The sequence below is a fragment of the Argiope bruennichi genome, chromosome 2 (genome assembly GCF_947563725.1).
Source record: "Argiope bruennichi chromosome 2, qqArgBrue1.1, whole genome shotgun sequence".
Classification (NCBI taxonomy): Eukaryota; Metazoa; Arthropoda; class Arachnida; order Araneae; family Araneidae; genus Argiope; species Argiope bruennichi.
This window is the reverse complement of record NC_079152.1, coordinates 9,835,750-9,859,542: the sequence shown is the minus strand read 5'-3', so window position 1 is coordinate 9,859,542 and position 23,793 is coordinate 9,835,750. Positions and strand designations below refer to the sequence as shown.

The 23,793-nt window shown below is 28.2% G+C and overlaps 1 protein-coding gene across 1 annotated transcript in view; it reads right to left on the bottom strand.

Moving 5' to 3' along the window:
* LOC129962028 (lachesin-like) overlaps positions 1-23,793 on the bottom strand; it is a 379,452-nt gene that overhangs the window by 65,588 nt on the left and 290,071 nt on the right. The window contains exon 2 of the mRNA XM_056075705.1: positions 7,132-7,238. Coding sequence (XP_055931680.1) covers positions 7,132-7,238 — 107 coding nt within the window. The remainder of the gene's footprint in view (positions 1-7,131; positions 7,239-23,793) is intronic.

Here is a 23,793-nt window from a genome sequence, read left to right as displayed (position 1 = left end):
AATCTATTTAATTTGATAAACATAAAATTTCTATACAATTAAATTTTGAATCCAATAAATTTAATGCATCATAGATTTCTCTAGTTTTCTGATTATTCAGATTTTCTCAGAGTTAAAGAATTATTTTATTTTAAATTATAAATCTAATTTATACCAAATAGAAATGTATCCGTTACTGCATGGATAAGTAATTCCTCAAAAGTATGATCGACAGTTAATGAAAACTAAAAAAAAATGTTTGGGAAACGTTTACATACTTCAATTAAGTAGGATAAATATTTTTAATCGAATATACTTCACCGAGATATTGCAATTAAAATGCTTATTAAGATTTTTTTTACTAATTTAATATAATGGTAAATTCGCTAAAACTATGTTATGATGTTTCTGGAACGTTTCTGAATTAAATTAATTTTCATTCTTTGCAAACAAGCATAAACATACACAGATTGCAATAGATGGGGGGTGTTTAAGAAAAGACGAAATTCGAAATTTTACAAATGCAAATCTGTATACGTTAGATTGTTGTAAATCACACGTCTCCAACCCGAAGAATAATAATAGTGGGTGATTGATAAAAATGAAATCTTACAGCAGTTTTCGAATGTTGAATACTTGATAAGCCAGTTGTGTAAGCAATAACGGTCAGTCACATTTTGAGGCTTCTGAAAGATGCTTAAAATCGATGTCCTAATGCGCTCCAAATATGCTTTCTTAGATTTTAATCTGTAAAATATGTAAGCTATCCCATTCTTTGGAATTAATCAGTTACAATTTGATTTGAAGACAGGATTACAATAAAAGATAGCGAGTTTTCTAATTAACAGCGTTCATGCAAGTCGTCAGCCATTCTAGTATATTTTGACTGTAATTCGCTGATGCAAATCCACGGCAACATAAGCTGACACCAGGTGTCTATTTTTATGAGTTTCATCAAATAATAGTTCTGGAAGTCGATTTTAATATATTTTTGACTTTGAAATGGTTGCCTGATTATATCAAATTTTCGACCCTATTTAAATCATTTCCAGAATGAATTTTTACACAATATTTTTAGCAAGAATCAGATTCTTACAAACATCTCTAAATGTTTCTCCTGTTTCTTCAGATACTTTTACAATTCATCAAAATAAAAGATCAGTTATATCTCATAAAAATGGAAATTGTATCCAACAGATCATCGAAATTAAAATTAAAAAATTCGCTAGCTTTCTTTTTCAAACGGATCAAAACATGTGGCTAAAAGTATTGTTGTAGAAATTCATCAGGTGCAAGAATTCTAATAAATTCGATAACAATTAGTAAGGTTTTATCCAACAAAAAATCTCGAAACACAAATAGCAATACGAAGCTAAAGCCCATACAAAGATAGCTCGTTCAGAAATGAATGACAAGTATGCAAACAGCAAATCTTTGATAACAGCAACACAATACACTCCCAGTGAGATCACACATCTTTTGAATGTCGAAGATATCGCAATAATTTTTGTATTTTCCAGAACCTTCATTTTTGTCACAATGTTCGAGAGTCTTTATATTGAATCAATTCAATGTATTTCTCTATAAATCTCCCTTTTCAACGATGATAGTAGCATTGCAAAAGATCAATATTATCTATTCCTTTATATACTTATGTAGTGAAAATGAATCTTATGAATAAACGTAAAAGTATCAATAAAAAATAACTATTACTGTTTTATTCCAATTTACAAAATAATCCAAAACGTCCATTTAAATGTTATTATTTTAAATTTTCCGTTAAAGAGGGCCTGTTTATTCTCCGAATATTTTATGTTTTTATTCAATTATTTATTTGAAGCTATAAAAATGGAATAAGATCTTTTTTCTACTTTTTTTTTCTTCTCTAGAAAAAAAAACTTCTCAGAAACAATTGTGAAATTTTTTGTGGAAGAACACAAGTTTGAAGAAAGCGGATTTTTTCACAGTTTGTTTGAACTGTAGCTAAAAGTATCTGACGCAATTGGGTCGTTAAAAGGCATTGTAAATATTTTGCAACGACAGGAATGAGTCAAATGGATTGATAGTAAGGTAATATTCAAGAGAAGATAAAAAAGTAGTCTTGTTTAAACACTCAGGAGAGAAAGTCTTTTTTGTGTTTGATAAAAGGAAAAGTTAAGTACATCCATCTAGAAAAAGAATATATAACTGCATTTGTGTATATATGAGGAGTTGTATTACTAACTAGTTAAACTAGTTTTCCCGTTTTGACGGCGTAAAATGTAGTGGTCTGAATTTCAGCATCGACAACAGCCATGCATGAGATTGATTCCATCAAAATTATAGCGTCCGTATTAGCCTGCATAAGTAAAAATTATGTTTTTGCTTCTACTTCATGTTTTCTTATGTTTATATTCTCCCTAAGTTGTAAACTCCCTATGTTTGATGATTTGTTGGTTATTAAGGCAGACTGAAAAAAAAAAATATTTTTCTCCGAGAATCGCATTAATTATTATCAATAGGATTCAAAAATTTTGCATTTTAGTATGATTAATAATTAAAATAATTTTAAAAAAACCTCAAAATCATAAATTTGCACAAGGGGCTTAAAATAATAGAAAAATGGTTAAAAAGTCCAATACTAAATTTAAATTATATAGGTTACGGTCTTTGATTTCTAATATCGACTAAGTACTTAATTTGAAGTTCTTTTTCTCTTCATAAGCATGATTTAGGATTTTATTAACCACAGCTTGAATACTCCGATCCGTCTAACTAAGGCATACACATTACACTTGAATAATCAGACCGCCGCGACAAAACAGGTGGTCATCACAGGTGGCACGTCCTGTCATTGTAGAGAGTAGTCGACCACCTACTTTTCGGTAACCACTCGGGTGTGGAGAACCAATCATCATGTCGAAAGTTTCTCATCCTCTTGTCTGACATGCACCTAGGTGGGAGTCAGTATTTTACTAAATCGAATAAATGAAATGCACTTTCATTACTATACTTGTCCAAATCTAAATCGTAATTACGTTATCTATTGCAATTATTCTTTGAACAATGCGATCTACTGAGCAAGCTAACATCACCATATTTTACTAATTTAGTGTATACAGTGCATTGATATTAAATCCAACTTTTTCTTTCTGTTGATTTTCGAGTTTCTGCAAGAATTCTTAAAGAAACATCTAATGTAGAAGTAAAATTAATTGCCACGTTTTTTCTTGGGTTTGAATTAACAATATACTATCATTTTCACGATGAATACTAATTTTATGAGTTATCAATATAAATTGCATTAAAACAAGAAATAAAATAAAATTTCAAAGGTACATTTTTTATTTTATTTTTCTTCCTTTCTTTTTCTTTTTTTTCATTACAGTTATAAAAATGGCCCTGTGCTTGAACGATGAAAAGTCCGGTAAGATAAAGATAACGATTTCCCTAGAAAGCAGGAAGCACTGGAAGCAAAGTATAGATAACGTACACAGTACTGTACAAATACGTGTGTACAAATATGTACACAATATAAACGTACGCAATAATAGCAATTACAGAAATCAACAATGCACAGAAAAGCGAGAAAATGTTATAAAACAAGCATAGCACAATATCGCACAGATTATTGTTAGAAAGCTTTTTCCGGGATAATATACAAAATAGATAATTCACTAGGCGAACTTGCATTAGATATCTCCCTTTTTTACATGGTACAAAAGCACCTGAGAATCAGAAATTTTGGTTTCTAATACAATAACAACAAAATTCAACAATGCACAGAAAAACGACAAATCATTATAAAACACCAGCATTGCACAATATCGCTCAGATTATAGTTAAAAAGCTCTCTTCGCGATAATATACAAAATAAGAAATTCACTAGGCTAACCTGCATTATATATCTCCCTTTTTTTACATGGTTCAAAAGCATCTGGAAATATCAGAAATGATGACTTCTAATACAATAATGGCATAATTCTGGCATAATGGCATAATTTTCCAGAGCTTCATTTTTATCCCCAAATTCGCTTTTAAGTTACCAAGGTGGAGATCACAACTATAAATCCATCTTCCTTACTAAGAGACGAACAATGCAAGGAAGCAATATTACAGGATTTTTATACTACTAAACGAAGTTTAAATATGATACAACACTTTGTAATAAAGCAAACATATAAGTCAAAACTGCATCAAAATACAATCTTCCACATATTCCAATATTGAATGTCAAATAAATGCCAAATTTAATTAATGGATTTGACATTGGAAACAGATTCTATTTATCAAACCAAAGAAAATCAGAAAAATATTGTGTCAAGATTCAACGAAATTTTGCTGACAATTTTAGCAAAATGCACCAATGCATATAAAGATCTGATATATAGCCATCTTCAATATTATTATGTGTTTATGTAAATCCACAACATATGATATCAAAGAGTAATAACTCAAGTCCGAAAGAGACAAGTCAAAAGAATATTCAAAGTTAGATGTTCAAGTGACGTTGCGAAATTTCTCATCGTCTGCAAATAGAATGACATGCATTTTTCACGACTTCCAAATAATTTTGTGTTGAATATGGTACTGTTCACACATTATTTCAATATGAAAGACAACAATATTAAGGCTGGGAATTTTTCCACTGAATACATATGAATTTATGAATGCTCTTTTGATAAATGTCTTCATGTTATTAAATTTAGTGTCTTTGGAGCATTTTATTTGATAGTATTCAAACCACTGACAATCTGATTGATGAAAATTTTTGTCGTTTTTGAATTAAATAAAAAAATTTGACTGTCACAACACAGTGTGCTTTGATGATAAAAACAGAAATGAATTTATATTCCAAACATGAAATAAGGAGAATAGATTGCATTTCAGGTATCTTCAGGTATCATTTTTTTTTCTTTTATTATCTGGTTCATAGAAAGTGATGAAAACATTGAAGATAAAAAAATGTTTGACGGTTCTATATACTAGTTTTTTAGAGATGAGTATATGTATAAATTCGGAAACACGCTTTTCTCTTCGGAAGTTTAATTGTATTATCATAATGGCAAAGATTAAAACAATAGTAGTGGTTTCCTCGAAACTTTCTTTCGCGCACTCTGTTATGAAAGTGCTGTCCCTACTCTCCTAGCAAAAAATTGTGGACCTTGATCAAGATCCTGAAGGACATAAGAGCATAACATTTTTATTTCAGTTCAGCACGTGCGTTTTGTACTTCGTACTGTATTTGAAAAATACGAAAAGGCGTTATGGACGACTTTTTTTCCAATTAATTGGTATATAATTTTGGTATAGAAATACAATTCTTAAAAATAGGATCACATACCAAATTTCATTAATCATAGTATTTTTTCAGCTTGTTGTAAACATATAGAAAAAAAAACCCTTTCATCAAATCGTAAACATCCAGCTAAAAACATTTCACCCAACATTTCAAAGTAAAGATTTTATTTTACTTTTCCTTGCGTAGATTCTTCAAATAATATATCCGTTTTGTATATATATATATATATATATATATATATATGTGTGTGTGTGTGTGTGTGTGTGTGTATGTGTGTGTGTGTGTGTGTGTGTGTGTGTGTGTGTGTGTGTGTGTGTGTGTGTTGGTGAAAATCTTTAGTTTGAATTATAAACCAGAAAAAAATATGAAGTAATTTTTTTCTGAAAAATTATTTCTCTTTTTAATCATGTCTTATGACTCAACAATTTTGGAAAATACAAACGGACATTTGAAGTTTATGTTCGTAGAATTATTGTGAACGCTAAGCACATAAAGCTTTAAATTTTGAAACTAATATTTTTTTTTCTTTATTTTATTCACCATATGAGATAGAACCGTAAATTCTGGAATTTGTTACGATATAAGAGGTTTCATCGCATAGTCCATAGGTATTTCATTGCATTTCGCCGGCACTTTCACCAATATAACTGAAGCCGTTCTGAATTTAAAGAGAAGAGGAAGGCATTTACGGTTCGGCTTGTTTATATTAACGTCCCGTTTTAAAGCATCACTTGGGCTATTTTGGGAGGGAGCTCATAATTTAAAATCACGATCAGATAACGAGGACTTTCAAATTTCCTCTCCAAATTTCCACACCACACCACACCAGCGGGAGGACGTTTCGCCCTGACGGATTTAACGTGCACCAGACATGCTTACACGACAATATTTCGGTGGAATCGGACCTACAACTTAAAACTCTCCGGTTCCGAAGCCGAGACCTTAACATTAAGCCACCGGGGCCCAAGACAATAGCGAAGTCATCACTTGTTTATAGAGATGTATAAATATGTATGTATGTTATAAGTAAGAAGAAAAATTTGACAAGTTCTAAGATATGTTCACCAGTTCAGGAGAAAGAGAAAGTTCTTAACAACATATATTAGAATTCTAACAATTAAAAAGTATACTTGTATTTTATTAATTTTTTGAAGTAAATATGAACTTCATTTTAGTTTTCCTACCTTCTTAACAAGAACTAGTTTAAAAAATTTATCTCACATAATTACAAATTCTATCTTTATTCTTCAAATAACACTTTCCTCTATCTCATCTAATAATAAAAGTGAATGTGTATGTCTGCATGTTAGCGCTTTATAGGATAGATCATCAGAAATTTACTAATTTAGTCTAAAAATCAAAAACTTTAAGCATTTTATAGGCAAACTTTTTTTAAATATTACAACGCAAAAATTACTTTTTTACGTCATCGTAAAATAAAAACACACATGTTTTGAATAATATAAAATTAAAAGTGCAAATTTTTTCTGAGTTTTAAATTATTAAAAAATATTATTTTGCCTAAATTCGAACAATATATTATATTGTTGCCTTGAAATTTACACCATTTTCATTGTTCCACCATATATTTAATCACCTAATTTTATGCCTATTTTTGAAAGATGGAGAATAAAAGTTTTTCATATTTTTGCAGTTAAAGTGACAAATAATAAACTGAAATTATTTTTTAAACGCAATAATGTTATGTGATGCTGTTAGAATGATTTATATCCATAATGAACAGAATAGATGTAAGGCTATTAAACTAACACAGTTTTAAATGTTCACACTAATTTATGCTTAAAAATAGTTTATTCAAATAATCATGGATGTGATATTATGTTTAAGGTGACCAGTTAGAAAATACTTACCTTGTAATTTTCTATATCTTGTACGGTGCACTGTAAAACTGCGTCTCTACCGATTGGAACTGTCACATTTGGAATCATTTCTACAAAAGTGGGATCTGAAGAAACACCTGGAAAACAAATAAAAAAGAATTCCGTTAGAAAAAACTTTTCTTTCATAAATGTTCATAAAATAAAACTAAACATTGATTTTTCAAACATAAACCTCATAAAAATGTAAATACTGCATAATTGCGCCCTAATTTGCACATCCTAAAAGGTAGACCCATTATGTTGATAAACATGAGAAATTCTTTCAGAAAAAATACTTGTAAGAGCGATGCATTCCTCTTGAGAAAGAACAAAAGAAATTATTATTCTGTATTCTGTTGATTGATGATAGAGAAACCAGATGGTATAATTACTACACTTTTTTAAATAACATTTTTTTATATATAAATTTCGTGAAAGCACGCAGAAAATTATTTCAATGACTAGGTAGGGATATAAAATAATTTTCACTAAAGCGTTAAGCAAAAAAAAAAAAATGATGTTTGAAAAACAATAATGAAAATTATAAGCTGAAAATATTACCTATTTGTTTATGCAAATGTTTAGGGTTGAGGTTAAAATAATTTATATCTTTTTATTGCAATATACTCATTAAAACTTATTGCTCTCGTGCTTTTAGGTTATTGTTTTAAGTTCATGGATAATCTCGAAAAAATCGATGATAAATTCTTAGCGTCTCGTATGTAGGAAATTAAGTACGGAAACGATTCCCTCTGATTATTTGGAATATATGCTTATACAGAATTGGACTTTTTTGGACATATTTCCCAGAAATCTACAAAGCGAATCTGTCGATTGTTCAAAATAAAAAGCCAATATGGAAGCATCTTGTATGCATTTTAAAACTGTAATTAAACGATAAGAAAGATAAGAATTCTTAAACGTGCATTGTCCTAAATTTTTCTGAATAGGTGTTCCGTCTTCAAAAGTGAATAGAGAAAAAGGCACTTGAATCTATTGATCTCAATGTTTTAGTAAATCAACATGCTGTTACTTCACTCATGGATTTTGCGCATTACACTTATCTGAGGAAAGAAAATCCACATTAGCAGTTACAAATTACTAATCAGCTGGAGTGATTTCCCCAAAACTTTCTCGCATATTCCCAAATAAAGATGTAATCATCTCTGTAACCGTTTACAATTTGAGGGCCTTCATTCAATATTTTTATTTTTTATTTTCAGAGGCCAACTTTTGAAGGTAATGTGTTTCGTAGTTAAGTGAAAGTAACGTGTATGCACTTTAAGACTTTTTTGAATCGACGGAAACCGAAATTTGACAAAAAATAAACCACATTTTCAGTAGAAATAAGCTTACATATCAAAATGTATTGATCAAATTCGGTACATTCTTATTACGGTTATATGTACGCAAAAGGGGAGACTGGCAAACAATCAATTCCATTACAAATGTGCTACAAAATCTAATGCGAAACTGTACTCGAAATAATATTAATAAATGCAAAATTTCACCTATATAGCTCTTTATATTTTGTAGTTATTGTGCTCATTTGCCCTCGGATAAGTAATCTTGTCAGCACCCTTGCATAGGTTTAGCGCATTTTCCCCGTGGTATGGGCGCCCGGGGTTCGAATCCCGGTTCGGGCATGGTTGTTCTTCATCTGCGTTCTATTTGTGAGGTGTGTGAATGTGCCAACCCCCCCCCCTCCCTGTTAAAAAGGGGTTGTGCAAGCGAATGCGTGAGTTTCATCTTCATGTGAGCTAAAAGTCAGACTTCTGCCCTCGGGAGCTTAGGGGTCTACACCTTCAAAAGCTACTGCACGCCCTTCCCGTGGTAACGCAAACACGGCATCAACATAAGTAAACTTGCTTCGAATGGATTTAATTTAATATTTGATTATAAATCTACAGTCCGTGTATCTCAAAACTTCTGAATTGTTCACGATCACAAACTGATAGAGCAAGAGACAGACATAATTCCAAAATATACTCAAGGAAGTCTGAAATCTGGAGATTGATTATATTTCAAATCTTCTATTAATTGTAATAATTTCCCCAAGAATATTTCTTAAACGGAAACGCAAAGTTTTACGGTAATATTTTACAGTACAAAGTTTTACAGCATTTTATTTGAATTATCAATAATATTTTAGAATTTTCTATATAACTTTAATTCCATTTATTTTATTACATTCATTTTATCACTCATTTTTTTTTCATTTATTTAGTTATTACATTATTTTTAATTATTTCATTTACTGATTTCCTTAAGTTCTTTGAAATTAAAGAAAATAATTGGATAAGTAATTTAATTTTTATAAATGAAAAATATTTAAGTAATGACTCGGTGAGCATGTGGTTTATTTACACTGTTTTCATATTTTTTAATTTCATTTGGCTTCATTTTCTTTAACCATATTAAGATTTTTCTCTGCAGGATTTTTTTAATAGATATTTAACATTTGGAAGTAAAATTTTGTAAAATGGCAAGATACTCATTGCTATTACCATTATTAAGAATATTAGAAACCTAACTAGGCCATAGCATTATGAGTGATATAAATTTGTACAATCTACAAAATAACATGAAAATATATATTATTTTCATATATTTCTGATTCAATTGTTATTGATAATTGTTTTAAAAACCTAGAAATTTTTTAATCAATTGTCGTAATCTATTTACAACAATCTTTTGCGGTTTTAAACAGTTTGCGCTGTTTGTTACTTTGTAAAAGCAAATATATGTTAAAGAGATAGGATACAAAAATTCCTCTTTAATAAAGATATCTACCAAAACGTACAAGTAATTCATGAATGAAACAAAAACAATCAAATAATACAACAAGAGCAATCAAAGAATATCTTCGCTATTTCTGAATCTAAAGCAAAGATAATTGTGTTTGTCTCTATCGATATATTCCAAATAAAGATATATTTCACATTTTTATACCTCATTTAGAAATTTAACATGAAAACAATTATTCTTGACGACTTCTGTTCAATCAGTTAACAAATAATCTATAGTTAACTTCAAGAAGCAATAATGCAGAACTATCAAGCAAATTAAAGTGAAAAAAAACGGGCACATTTCATTCTGATCTTCACAAATCTTTCAAAAAAGTGTAATAGGTTTTACAGAATCTAGTATAAAGAATTGCCATTGAATAACTCTCGCTTCAGAGAAAAATAAATAAGTGAATAAAGCAAATATGTTCATTTTCCAAATTGCATTTCTATCTCAAATTATTTATCTTTATATGGGACGCCACTGTACTTAATGAGATAAACATTATATTTTAATAATATTGTTGAGCCGTAAAAGGATTCTATTCGAAAAAAAATATTTTTTAGAATTATTTTTACACACAAAATAATAAATTCATGACATTTCTGAAAAGTCAACATTTTTCATGAAATGTGTCCATATAATCAGTTTCACTAAATACTAAATAGCTATTAAAAATTCCCTATCGGAAGTCATACATATAAAACAGAATCCCGAATGTAACGAAAAACACATCTTTTCTTGAAAGGTGATTCTAAGTCTGTTATTGTATATTTTTTATAGATTAAAAGCAAAACGATTGACCAAAATTATTATAATATTATTATTGTTATAAATTTCATACAGCAAAAAAAGTGATCTATCAGCAAAGTAAATGCCTTAATTGTTTAAACTTATTTTATTTACATCGCATACATTTACCATTATACGAAAAAATTGTTTAAAAATAAACGAAATTCAATAATTTTGTTGAACAGCAAATAACTTAATATTTGAAAAATAACGAAAAAGAGTAATTAAATCCATTTTTAACCATGGAAGGATATATTTATAACATACATTGAAACTAAATGTTTTGTATCTTAAATAATTTAGAAATCTACACATATAATTTCTAATCAGTTATATCTTTCAATAGAGATTTATCAAACCCTATACCCTCAGTTACATATATATATATATATATATATATATATATATATATATATATATATATATATATATATATATATATATATATACAGAGAGAGAGAGAGAGAGAGACAACTTTCATGAGAAACATATAAATTTTCCTCTAAAAGTGTTCTTAATATTTTACTGTATTATTTTCAATATTAATATATATATATATATACATATGAGAAATACAAAAAATGCCCTAAATCTAATATTTACAATTGTTTTGTTAAAAATAAAGTCAAATATTTTACAAATTGTCGATAAAGAAATGTCAAGGGGTAACTCTCACGTCAGAGAAAAGTAAACAAGTAAAGCAAATGTGATTATTTCACAAATATTATTTCTATCTTTTTGTCCGAAACACCCCTGTTAAAAATAAAATAAACAATCTAATTTAATCATTTTATGAGGGGGTAGACAGGCTTTGTATTCGAAAAAAAAATTCAAAAGTATTTGTTAGAATTATTTCCACACATGGATCGATGAATTTATTGAAAACTCTGGCACTAAAACTTTTATTTTGAAATCTATACACACAATTTCGAATCAGCTATATTACATAATATAAGGATCTACCAAATCCTGTATCCGCAATGATAGATGATACGTAAAAAAGGATCTAGAAAGTCATGAAAAACACACATCCTTTTCTTTGAAAGGTGTCCCTAAATATGTTATTTTATTATTTATTTCCAATGTTAACATTTAAGAGCAACAACAAAAATATTAATCCTCGCAATGTTATTTCATAGAAATCTTCTAAATTCCATATTTTGAGAGTTCGGCCATGTAAGCCTCCGAAGATCTGATATGACTTTCACTTGGCTACTTTTTTTCGCTTCAAGGGGGAAAAATGTCTTTTAAAGCAACATTTCTACATTCGGAAATCCAGCGTTTAGCAGGAAGTTGGCAAACTTCCGAAAAAGTTTTCCAGGCGGGCGATATTTTTGTGGGATTTATTTAAAGAATAAAAAAGATAAGGGAAAAATCTGAAATCCTTCAATAGTGACATGTGTGGAATTTTTCATTCGGGCGGAATATTGCTGTCAAACACATTTTACACCGATCCATCTGTGGGGAATGAGAAATCACTGTCATTCGCAAACCTTCGATAATTGCTTGATTCGATTTGGTAGCGAAATGTAGCACTAGATTTATTGGCCGTTTTGTGTTTTACTGACTGTACTCATAAAAAATGCCATATATATATATATAATCTACGCCAGAAAAATAACTAAATATCGGTTAGAAACAAAATGGAATTTGTTTCCTTCGTTTTATATTCTTAACTTAATAATTTTAGCACAAAAATGCATTTTATAGTTAGTTCAATAACTTAAAAGTGAAAAATCATACACTACAAAGAATAAGTAATGATAAGTTTATCACAACACTTTTCACACTACGTAATCAAACTAAAATATAATATTTACTACACATTTTTATTTAACTTGACCTTTTTCATGTTTGACAATATTTATTACGCCCTTTTGTTTAATTTTACCTATTTCATATTTGAAAATATTTATTACGCACTATTGTTTAACTTGACCTATTTCATATTTGAGAATATTTTTTACGCACTTATGTTTAACTGGACCTATTTGTTTGAAAATTCGGAAATTTATAGTGGATTTCTTAATTATTTCTTAAATTTTGAAAACGACATTTATTTTTAAATTTTATTTATCTATATGTTACAAAATTAATATTGCTGTCAAACACATTTCTCACGGATCCATTTGATAAAAATGGGAAATCACTGTCATTCGCAAAAACTCTATAATTGCTTTATTCGATTTGGTAGAGAAGTGTAGCAGTAGATGTATTGGTCGGTTTGTATTTTACTGACTCTACACAGCAAATAAAACCACATAATCTACGCCAAAAACATAACTATATAGGGATGAGAAACAAATTCATACTTCTAATAGAATTTACATCCTCCTTTGGATTTTCTTTACATAATAATTCTAGAACAAGATGCATTTTACAGTTAACAAAAGTGAAAAATTATAAATTGCAATGTAGAAATAATCATAAGTTTATTAAACCCTTTTCTTGACATAATGATAAATAATATAATTGAACTGAGGGAAATATTTATTATGCAGTTTCATTTCACTTGACCTATTTTATGTTTGAAAATTCAAAATTTTGTAGTAAATTTCTTACGCATTTCCTAAAATTTTGAAAACATCTGGTGTTTATTGGAACTTTATTTATTTACGTGTTACAAAGTCAATATTGCAGTCAAACACATTATACACTTATCCATCTGATAAAAATAAGAAAATATTGTTATTCGCTCCCCCCCCCTTTAATAATAGCCTGATTCAGTTTGATAGAGAAATATAGCACCAGCGTTATTGATCGTCTTGTATTGCATCGTCTTGTATAAATTAGAAACAAAGAAAAAACGGTGCATCTAATGGAATTCACTTTCCCTGTTGGATTTTCTGAGTAAATTGTTTTTAGAATTGTACAAAAAAAGTTTAATATGTAAATTAGAAATGTTATGCAAAACTTGCAAAATGAAATGCAAAATTGATCTCAGGTTTAAAGGTAACAAAGTTTTCAAGCTAACAGGACTGATGACGCAATCAAAAAGCGAGATAAAATTTGTTACGACTTACTTGTCTGCAAAAATGAAATTCTTTAACAATGTTTAACAATGAACATTTTACTCAATTCCTAAAATTTCGAAAAAAAAAATATTTAAATTTTTGAAAATTTTGAATTTTGTGATTTCTACATTTGTATATTTTTTTTACATATATATGGCACCAAAATATTAATGCATATTTTAAAAATTAGGATTATTTGCTTTTATTTTAAGACCAAATTACAGTAACAACTAACCATACTGATAGGTAAAAATCCTATCAAGTCAACTTTAATCAGGTTTTTTAAAGTAATTAATAGATGGCTTTACTTCATAATATTTATAATCTTTCATGATAATTTTTCCCACAGTAAGTTACATGTTATCAAGTGATCAAAAATTAAATCCATTATGGTTTTAATAAAAATTAAAATCGATCTGAAACATACTTTTTTTAAAAGCTTTCTGCAAACTATTGTTTTGTAAGAATATGAATCAGATATTTTTGTTATTATTAACTTGGGAGAAAAATGTACATATTTCTATAGAGTTCAGAAGAATAATTCTATTGTTTTATACATTTTTTAAAATTTTCTTTGTCTTTTATTTTATAGATTTTTTTAATTCGAATAATGCACATGCAGACATTGAAGAATAGGTAGTTTAATCGATAAAATACTTCCTATTTACTTTTAATTAATATTGTATTAAAAATAGGAATCTATGAAAGTTTTATTGAACTTAATAATCTATCAATTTTTAAATTAAAAAGAAAGATAAAAATTACTTTCACGAATAATAAGTTTAGCCTTATAAATTCTAAAAGAAATCTCCTTAGAGGCAACACTGGACAGAACTTTAATTTTTCTACATTGCTATAACCGAAAGAAAATAAAATTCTATATTTAAATGGTAATATTTTAGACTATAAAAAGTGTATATTAAAATTAAATTTCTCTTTAATTAATAAATATTGCATTCTTATAATTATCCAAATAAAATTTTAAATTTTTACTGTCAAATTATTAATACGGCAACAAAAGGAAATATTTATTTAATAATAAAATATCATAAATAATATAAATTAATATCGTTATAAAACCTTTTTCTCTCTACCTCTTGTCTTTGTCATAGTAAAAATTTGTTTAAAATTTTCGATACAATTCGATGATGTTATGTAGTTATACTAAAATAAGAACTTTATTTGTTAGAAAGGACTTGGAATTTCTACGCAAGAATTGAATGGTTATTAATGAATGCCGTTAAAACCATTTTTAGAAGAGTTTTCATTTCATAGGATGAGTAGAAAATTAGTAATTATAATAAAGATAAATTGATTAAATAAATTTTTTGGAGATATAAATTAGTAAAAAATAGATTTGTGTTTTATTATTTTTATTCCTTTTTTTAATTATTTTTCATTTTTTACTCTTCCTTTTTTTTATCCATTATTATATTTATTTAGAAACCTAATATTCCATTTTTCATAAATTTATTATTCAATGAAGTCATTCGCGTCTAAATAAAATTATTCAATTGTAATCAAATTTCAAAAATAAAAAGCAAATCTTTTTTATGAAAAAAGCACTAGCGCTTAGAAGTTCAGGCTTTTAGCATCAAGAAATGTATTATAAATTCTTTAAAATATTTCATCTTTAAAATCATGAAACATTGTTCATGTGAGTCAAAAGTATGGAATAGAAATTTATTAGGATTTATTAAGATTTTAATCTTAACAAAACTAAAAAAAAAATGAGTCAAAAGTATGGAATAGAAATTTATTAGTATTTATTAAGATTTTAATCTTAACAAAACTAAAAAAAAATGATAGGTATATTGGGCTTAAGGAATTGCTGGTATTTTGACGAAGCTGACAAAAGTAATATTTCCGAATGTGAAGCACGCGATTTCCTATATCAAAACAATTAAGCTTTTATTACTTTTCATAATTATCAATTACGTTGAGCTGAATATATTTTTATTTCATATTTTGTAATGTTAATTGGTAAGAACAAATAAACCAATTTATTAACTCAACTCTGAACTGAGAATACAGTGACTGACAAATCTTCTGCTTTTATACTAGCAGGGTAAGTTCCAGAATACTTATCTGGAGACAAAGCAAAGTCCAGAATACTTATCTGGTAAACTAAAGAAAGATCCAGAATCTTCTGGAAAATGAAATAAAGGGAAACATAAAATCAAGGAATTAAATATTTACAGAAACTGTGAATAGCATTGTCTCTAGCGGGATTCGAAATTGCAATCTCTTGATTATGAGGTCAGTGCTATGACCATTCGGCCATGGAGAGTCGACTGCCTCTTTTAAATGCGGCAATATATTCTGCTTCGATAAGATCATGCTGGTGATGCAGATGATATCGAGCGCATGAAGGACATTTTGGATCTTTCCTACGATAGTTTTTGTCATTTTCATTGCTTTGAAAAAGTTTTGGAGTGAAGAAATTTGTTTCGATCTTGTTTTTGTCTTCTTTCTTTATACATTGGTACCTTTGTGCTTCATTCTAGTTACTTGGGTCGTGAAGGCGAGTCGTCTTTTTTTCCGAACTATTCATTTTTTTTATAGAATAGTGTTTTTAGGAGGCCCACGTATTTGCGAGAAGAAAGATTTCCAAAAATTAATGGATAATTACTATCAGTGAATAAGATGACCAATCCCATGACTATGTTGTAGAATAACAATTTAACAATTCATCACCAAATCTTTTCTTAAACAACGATAAACCATTAATGAATAAGAAGAATGATCTCATAAACATAAGGCCAACCAGCTTATATTATTCGTAAGCCACAATTATGTAGTATATGTCAATAGACCGTCGCTCTACAATGGATAAAAATATCAACAACAAAAAATCACGTGAATCATATGTGATTCATATGATTGGAATGAATACATTTCCAATTGCTTCATATGTAAAGTTTTAAAGAAATCTTTAAAAAATCTTCTAGCGCCGAAGTTAAAAAATATTTCAAATATATTTTATAATTAAATATCCCTCACAGAGGGAAAAAGTAAGATATGAAAAGTTCATTCCTTATTGAGTGCCTAAACCTCATTAAACTCTGCAATTAATTCCCAATGTCGTATATCCTGATCCCTCTGACTAACAACTGCGGATACAAATGAAACTTCTCAAAGAAACTAAAATAACTTGTATCGATTCGTGTCAGGAATATAATAGTTTTCCTTCCTTCTTCCAAAGACAGTTTCATTGGCATGATATGTGTTTACTCATTTGGGTTTGTTGAACTTGAAGGAAATCAAGTGAATGTTCAAAGGTTTATTCTCGCTTTTCGGGAGAAATGGGCACAAATCAGGATTCTTCTCAAAGTAAACTCGAAGAAAATGAGAGTGGAGCGCTTTATATAAAACATCCTTTGACTTAGAGAGAAGGGATCTTCCGTCTCCCCAGGCAAAATTTATTTGCACAGATTGATGTAAGAGATTTTTCGTTTCCTTTCAACTGTTTGGTTTTTCATTTTTGTTAATAGATGTACCGCCAGACTGATGCAGGTCTGTAAATACCGTTTTTCTTTCTTATTTGGGATTCTCGTTTCCAATGTAGCTTGGCTCCGTGTTCAAAATTTTTATTATAAGAAGAATACATTATTCTGCCTGGTTAGCGAATTACATAAGCACTATTGGAATTTCTTGAAAGAATGAAATATCAAAAGTGGTCTGTTATATTCCAATCTCATCAAATATCAAGCTTATTTTAAATTTTTGAATAATATTTACTTTATCTGCTTGCTGAATTTGGAAGATGACGAATGAAAAAAGTAGAGGAAAATAAATAAGAGTATTTATATAAGCGAAATTACATTCATTTATTTATTACATACATTATTTAATTATATATAATATATGAAATGAAGCATCGGTAATTATACCTTTGTTATGTTACATTATTCTAAATGGTATAACAATTTGCTTTAGCAAGGTTTGAAGCATCTTTATAACCTAACAGATAATGGATTCTGCATTCATTTTCTGATCTTAAAATTCACTAATCTTTCTTTTTGGAGTTCATAAGAAAAAGTTGTATTCTTTTATGTGCTCGACAAAGGTTTTGTCTCGATGTGTTCTCAGTTTTGTACAGAATAATGGACAGACAATTGGCAGAGGAACTGGGAAGAAATGGTGGCATGAAACAAATTGTTGTGAGTAAAGGCAGAGGAAAGAAAGAAAATATTCATACCACTATATTTCCAAAACACATAATAAAGCATCAAAACATTGGTAAATTTAATGGGTAAAGACACATTTTGGGAAAATCCTTAAACGTTATAAAAAATCTTCACAGAATTTTATTTTACAATGATTGAATTTGAATTTAAAAAAAAAGAGCAAGGAATTGAGACACATGGATTATTTTTTCAAAATAAGCATTTCAACATTGCGTAGCAAAATTCTTTAAAGAGAAAAAAAATGAGAAAACATACGCCATTTTATTACATTATCTTTTGTATATAGTTTATGAAACATTGTATTAATTAAAATTGCATAATAGTGGAGCAAGAAAGATAAAATATGCAAATAACTACCGCAATTGTACAGTGTCATTTAATAAAATTATTAAAATTAGTATCGTGTTGATCAAATATTCAAAGTGTTGATATTTATTGATATTGGTTTGGTATTTTAAGCATAATGATATACTATAACTATGAAGTCCTAAAAAGCTTAGGCTCATATACTTGCAATGAATGACTAAGTGTATAGCATTTTGTAATGCGACAATGAATTCAATGATTGATCGAAATGCATTCTTCAAACATTCAAGAATTCATTCTTTGATAATCAATTCTTGGTATCACTTCATTTTGGAATCATTTAATACCATTGTGCGATGTCCTTACGAAACAAATTCTTTTTAATTTTACATAATTTTATATATATGAAAAAGCTTAAATATATGGTTCTAATGACCTCATTCTGTATGAAATAACTTTTAATATTTATTCATAATATAAATTCTAATTTAATCCAAGTTTACAAATAATAATAGTAAATGAAACATTTCCACTAAAAATTTATTTTCCATAAATTAGCAACAAATACTACTAGCAGTTATTAATAGAAATTGATAGATTTTCATCAAAGGAAACAAGAAAATAGCAATTAGGATTTAATTGCCCCATTTAACACATACTTCTGGGAAATCAATATAGAACATAAAATAAATTCGTTATTAAATATGTGTTAAAATTTTAATTTATATAAGTTCTTGATTCATAATAGGAAATTAGATTTAATAAATAAGTTTTCCATTTTATGTTGCTGTGCCTAGTGGTACTTCTCAGGATCACCCTTGACCATGTACCCCCAGCGGTATTACTCTCGATAAGCAAGACTTTGTGACTACGAGAGATGTATACGTGCACTAGCCATCACACACACGGTGAGTCTTCGGCCAGCGGAATTTGAACTCGCAACCCAAGAGACGCGACTGCAACGCCCTATGAACCAGGATAGTCCGGCCCTCCATTTTATGTAATTCTTATGAAATACAATTCATGTATTTTTACATTCGCCTATACAAGGTATAGATGTTCGAACTTCTTACAATTATCATAAAATTCGAGCTTAAGATTTTGATAAATCTCCGCATTTCAGACTCCCCTGAATCCAAAAACCACATTTTTAACATTACGTTTGTCTTTTTGTGAGCAGTATAAATAAAAATCAATTGAAGGAAGATGGCTTAAATTTGGTATATGTGATTACGACCAGGTTTATAGATTTATATTAAATCAAATTTTGAATGAAATCCATTTAAAAACCATGTCTGTCTGTCTGGATATTCGAGAACAAGTGAATTCGATAACTAAGAAAGCATCAAGAGCAATATAAAATTTGGTTGACAAGTTTATCATCTAAAATATAAATGCCTATCAAATTTTGAACCAAATATGTCAAACGGCAGACCTTCGTCAATCTGTACTTTCGTATGTATGGGAATACACCTATTCTTAAAATAAATGTTAAATCAATCAAATTCGGCTTATTACCTTGTCTCAATTGCAGTTTTGTGTCACAACTTTATATTAATCACCTGGCGAAAATGCGTCTAAAATACGTATTTTCGCGAAAGTTTCAGTGAAAACGTAGATTCTATATTTCATAATTTATGTATCGTAACTCTCTTTCACCACAATTTTATGCGATAAAGTTTAGGAGAGACAACTCCCGCTGGTTTTATTTGAGTTTTCAAATTTAATTATGGATTTATTAACTATGGTTGTAACTTAAATTTTATTTTCTGTATCACAAATTTTAGTTTACTCACTTTATACAAATTATAGTCATTTTTTTTCTTTTTTTTCCTCCTATAATTCATTATGCTTTAAGAGAGTAGAAAAAAAATTTCTATTCTATCAAATTAATTTTAAGTTAAGTAGTTTATAAGATGAATATAAATATATTTTATTTTGAAATATTTTTATTTATCTACAAAAACTCTATACAAATGAATATAAAGAATAGTGAAGGAAAGTCCGCAATGATTCAAATTTAATTTTTGAAGTAATTATTAATTATGGAATTAAAATTCCTTCATTTAAATTCTTTCTTTTTTACGCTAGTAAGAAAATAACATGATTTTAATGAACAGCTAAATAATTTAAATATTTCTTTCATTACGAAAACGGTAATGGCACTAATATTACTCACTACACAAAATATTATACAATCTGAAGTTGTCAAAATTACATTTTGGATTACTAAATTTGCATTTAAGTCTAAAATAATGCAAAAAATATCTTTTAATGTGTATTAAGAAAAGTAAGAATGTTTTCGTTCGATAAGTGAAGCAATGATTTTTACGTTCTTCACTTTTAGCCTAAAATAAAACTAATTTTATGAGCAGAATGAGGCTTTTTTACAAAAAAAACAATAAAAAAAAACTTTTAAAATATTTTTTTTTTTTTTAAATTTTGCATAAAATATATAATAAAGAAAAGACCCATGAAACAAAAATATATGTTAAAATAAAAAGGTTCAAAGAGAGAAAGAAATAAATGTTTTTGAATAGGGCAAATCAAAAACCTTTTGATTTAGATTTTTTTTAATGACTTGCTCTAAATCTTGCAGATGACGCAGGAAATATATCCCGTATTTCATGAGCTAAGAAGCTGTTTTCTATCCAGAATTTTAATACGTGCTTTCGATTAATAAATGATATATTATTTTCAATCTTCTTCACATTATGAAATATTAAAACGTCAGCAAACTCTTTTTAAATGCTCAGAATTCTTACTCTGTAATTCAGGATTTAGGAAACCTACTTAGGAATGAATAAATCAAATTTGTACAAAACAATATGCATTAGAGCTTTAGTTATGATATTTCATTGTAAACAATTTTTTTTAAAAAATGTGGAGTTTGAGAAAATAGAATGTGAAGATTCAAAGCAACATTAAGAAGTAAATTATGCAATCATAAAATCCATGTAAATTTTTAAAAATTGAAAACAAGAAAAACTATTTCTATAAACTATCAAACAGAAAAAACTATTTCATAAAGAAATAAAAATTAAAATGAAATCTACAATTGCAAATTTCAAGTTATCATGTGATAACCTTATTATTTTTAAGTCATTATTTGTCTTAATTAATTTAAATCATTAGCCAGTTTAAACCGGTTTGAAACAATCACGAAACTTCTCTATCCCTATATATATATGACATTGAATAGATATTTTACATTTTTAAATTCATTTAAATCCATCCCAGTAAGGCAATTCATTTATAGCATGCGCGGACAGAACACGTCCGGAGCAAAAGCAGAAGAAAGGAAGGGACGAAGCAAATGATCACTAGTCTTATATAACAAGGGATTTTCGCCACGTATCGACTCATTACACGTGTTGACCTTGAAAAGGGCAATGGAGGAATCATTTTCACTTGACACGTGGAACTGATGGTGCATTATTTTTATAAAGCTTCAGTTTAATTAATTAAACAGAAAGAAATGAAATGGGATCAGGAAACAAGTGAACATTTTAGAATCAACCCGACATGAGCCGTAATAGGCTAAAATTTAGGAAAATAATTTGGATTAAATTGGATATTAAAATATCATTTCCAGCTTGCAAAGAAAGTTTTGAAGCTCGACCTATTTTGAGATGAAATAACAGCTATGATGTCATAGTTCTATGTCAACCATTGAAAAACGCATCTGCTGTCAAAGAAGCGTACGTAATAATAAAGCAATACTGGTAAAAGCGGGTCAACCTTTTAAAAACGCATCTGCTTTCAAAGAAGCATACATACTAATAATGTAATACTGTTAGAAGCAGGTAAAAATAATATATGCGATTAAAAGATGATGATGGAAATTGCCATTTATGCTTTATTCATTGCCTATGCGATTTCGAGCTACAAACCCCGTAACGAAAACAACATCATGTTCTCACATGATAATAAATTGTTTAGAAATTATGGATATTGAATAAAAAAATATTCGATATTTTCTCTTAAATCCCAATTTTAAATGTAGTTATACGTCTTAAATATTATGACTAGTAATACTGAACTCTTTATCAATGCCTGGTATTCAAACAGCTATCAGTCACTGCCTCTTTATTTCTGTATTGAAACTCCTTTAGTGGTTGTTGTCCAACTACCCTCAAACTTAAAATTTGCGACATGGTATTCAAGCGAAGAACTGATCGCCTTTGTGAGGAAAGTAACTTTCTCATTAGACACAAACTTTTCATCATATAAGGCAAACTTTTCATTCAATACGATCTTTTCATTTTCCTTTGACGTACAAATTGTAAGACCCGATTTAGAGATATGTGCTGTAGTTTCTTCCAATGAATTATAATAAGAAGCCACCAGTTGAAAAGAACAAACATGGTAATATTAAAAAGAATTAAAAAAAACAATTTGGATTTTTTTTTCATTTTTTAATTTTAACTTAAAAGCACATTAGATAAATGGCAAATAATGTAGAAAGAGCACATATAATTGAAAATCGAAAAAAATGAAACTTTTTTAAGGACTGGAATGCACTATATAAATAAATATTTTTTGTAGAAAATATATAAACTTAGAAATGACTAATTAAAAATGTCAATACAATATTTCAAATACAGCGATCTTTCAATAATCAAGCAGAAAAATAAAATTATTAAGAAAATTAATAGAATATAGAAATAAATAAAGGCATTTTAGTGAATCTATTGTAAATTATGGAAATAAACTTTTGTAGTCACAGTATATAATTGGAAATAACTGGTTTTCAACTTCACATACAGCAATTTAAAAGTAATCTTTTAATCCAATGCCTGGGCATAACAGGATAACGGAAGAGTCGGATTTGAAAAAAGCATTGAATTGTACTATTAAATAATTTATGGAAATAACAAGAATGATTGATAATAACTAAGTCGAAGAGTCATTGTAAAATATGATTTGAATGTTTTTAAAAGCATATTTTTATTAATTTTCAAATATATTATTCAGATAGGAAAAAAATAAAGTATAAAATTGGAACTCATATTTTTCAATAATTTTAGAACAGTGAATCTTAATAAGGAATGTGTGAATATGTTTTTTAAAACAATAAATGTGTAAATATCTCTCTTTCGCATGCCTATTTAAGAAAAAGAATACATTTTCCTTTAAAAATTTAAAAAAAGAAGAAAATGTGACTATTTTTAACAAAATTTATAACACCATTTGTTAAATAATTTCTGTAAAAAAAGCAGTTTACTAAGAAATTTGTATCTCTATTATATAAAAGATGGTATAGATCTTGTGGTTAATGAAGAAATTGAGTACAGAAATTGATGTACGAACGTACCGTTTCGCAAGTCAAGTGGTACACCACCTTAAACTATAGATAAGAATATCAGTATATCGAGAAATAGTGTTTGTCCAGAGGGACAGTAAACAGTATGTCATTATGATTGTCACGAATTAACTAGCTGAAGTTGTCGTACAAAGTGTCATGTAAATTGGGAGAAATCAAGAAAAAAGTTCTATATTTTAGATGTAAAAGTATAATAGGATATTTTAGATGTAAAAGTATAATAGGATATTTTAGATGT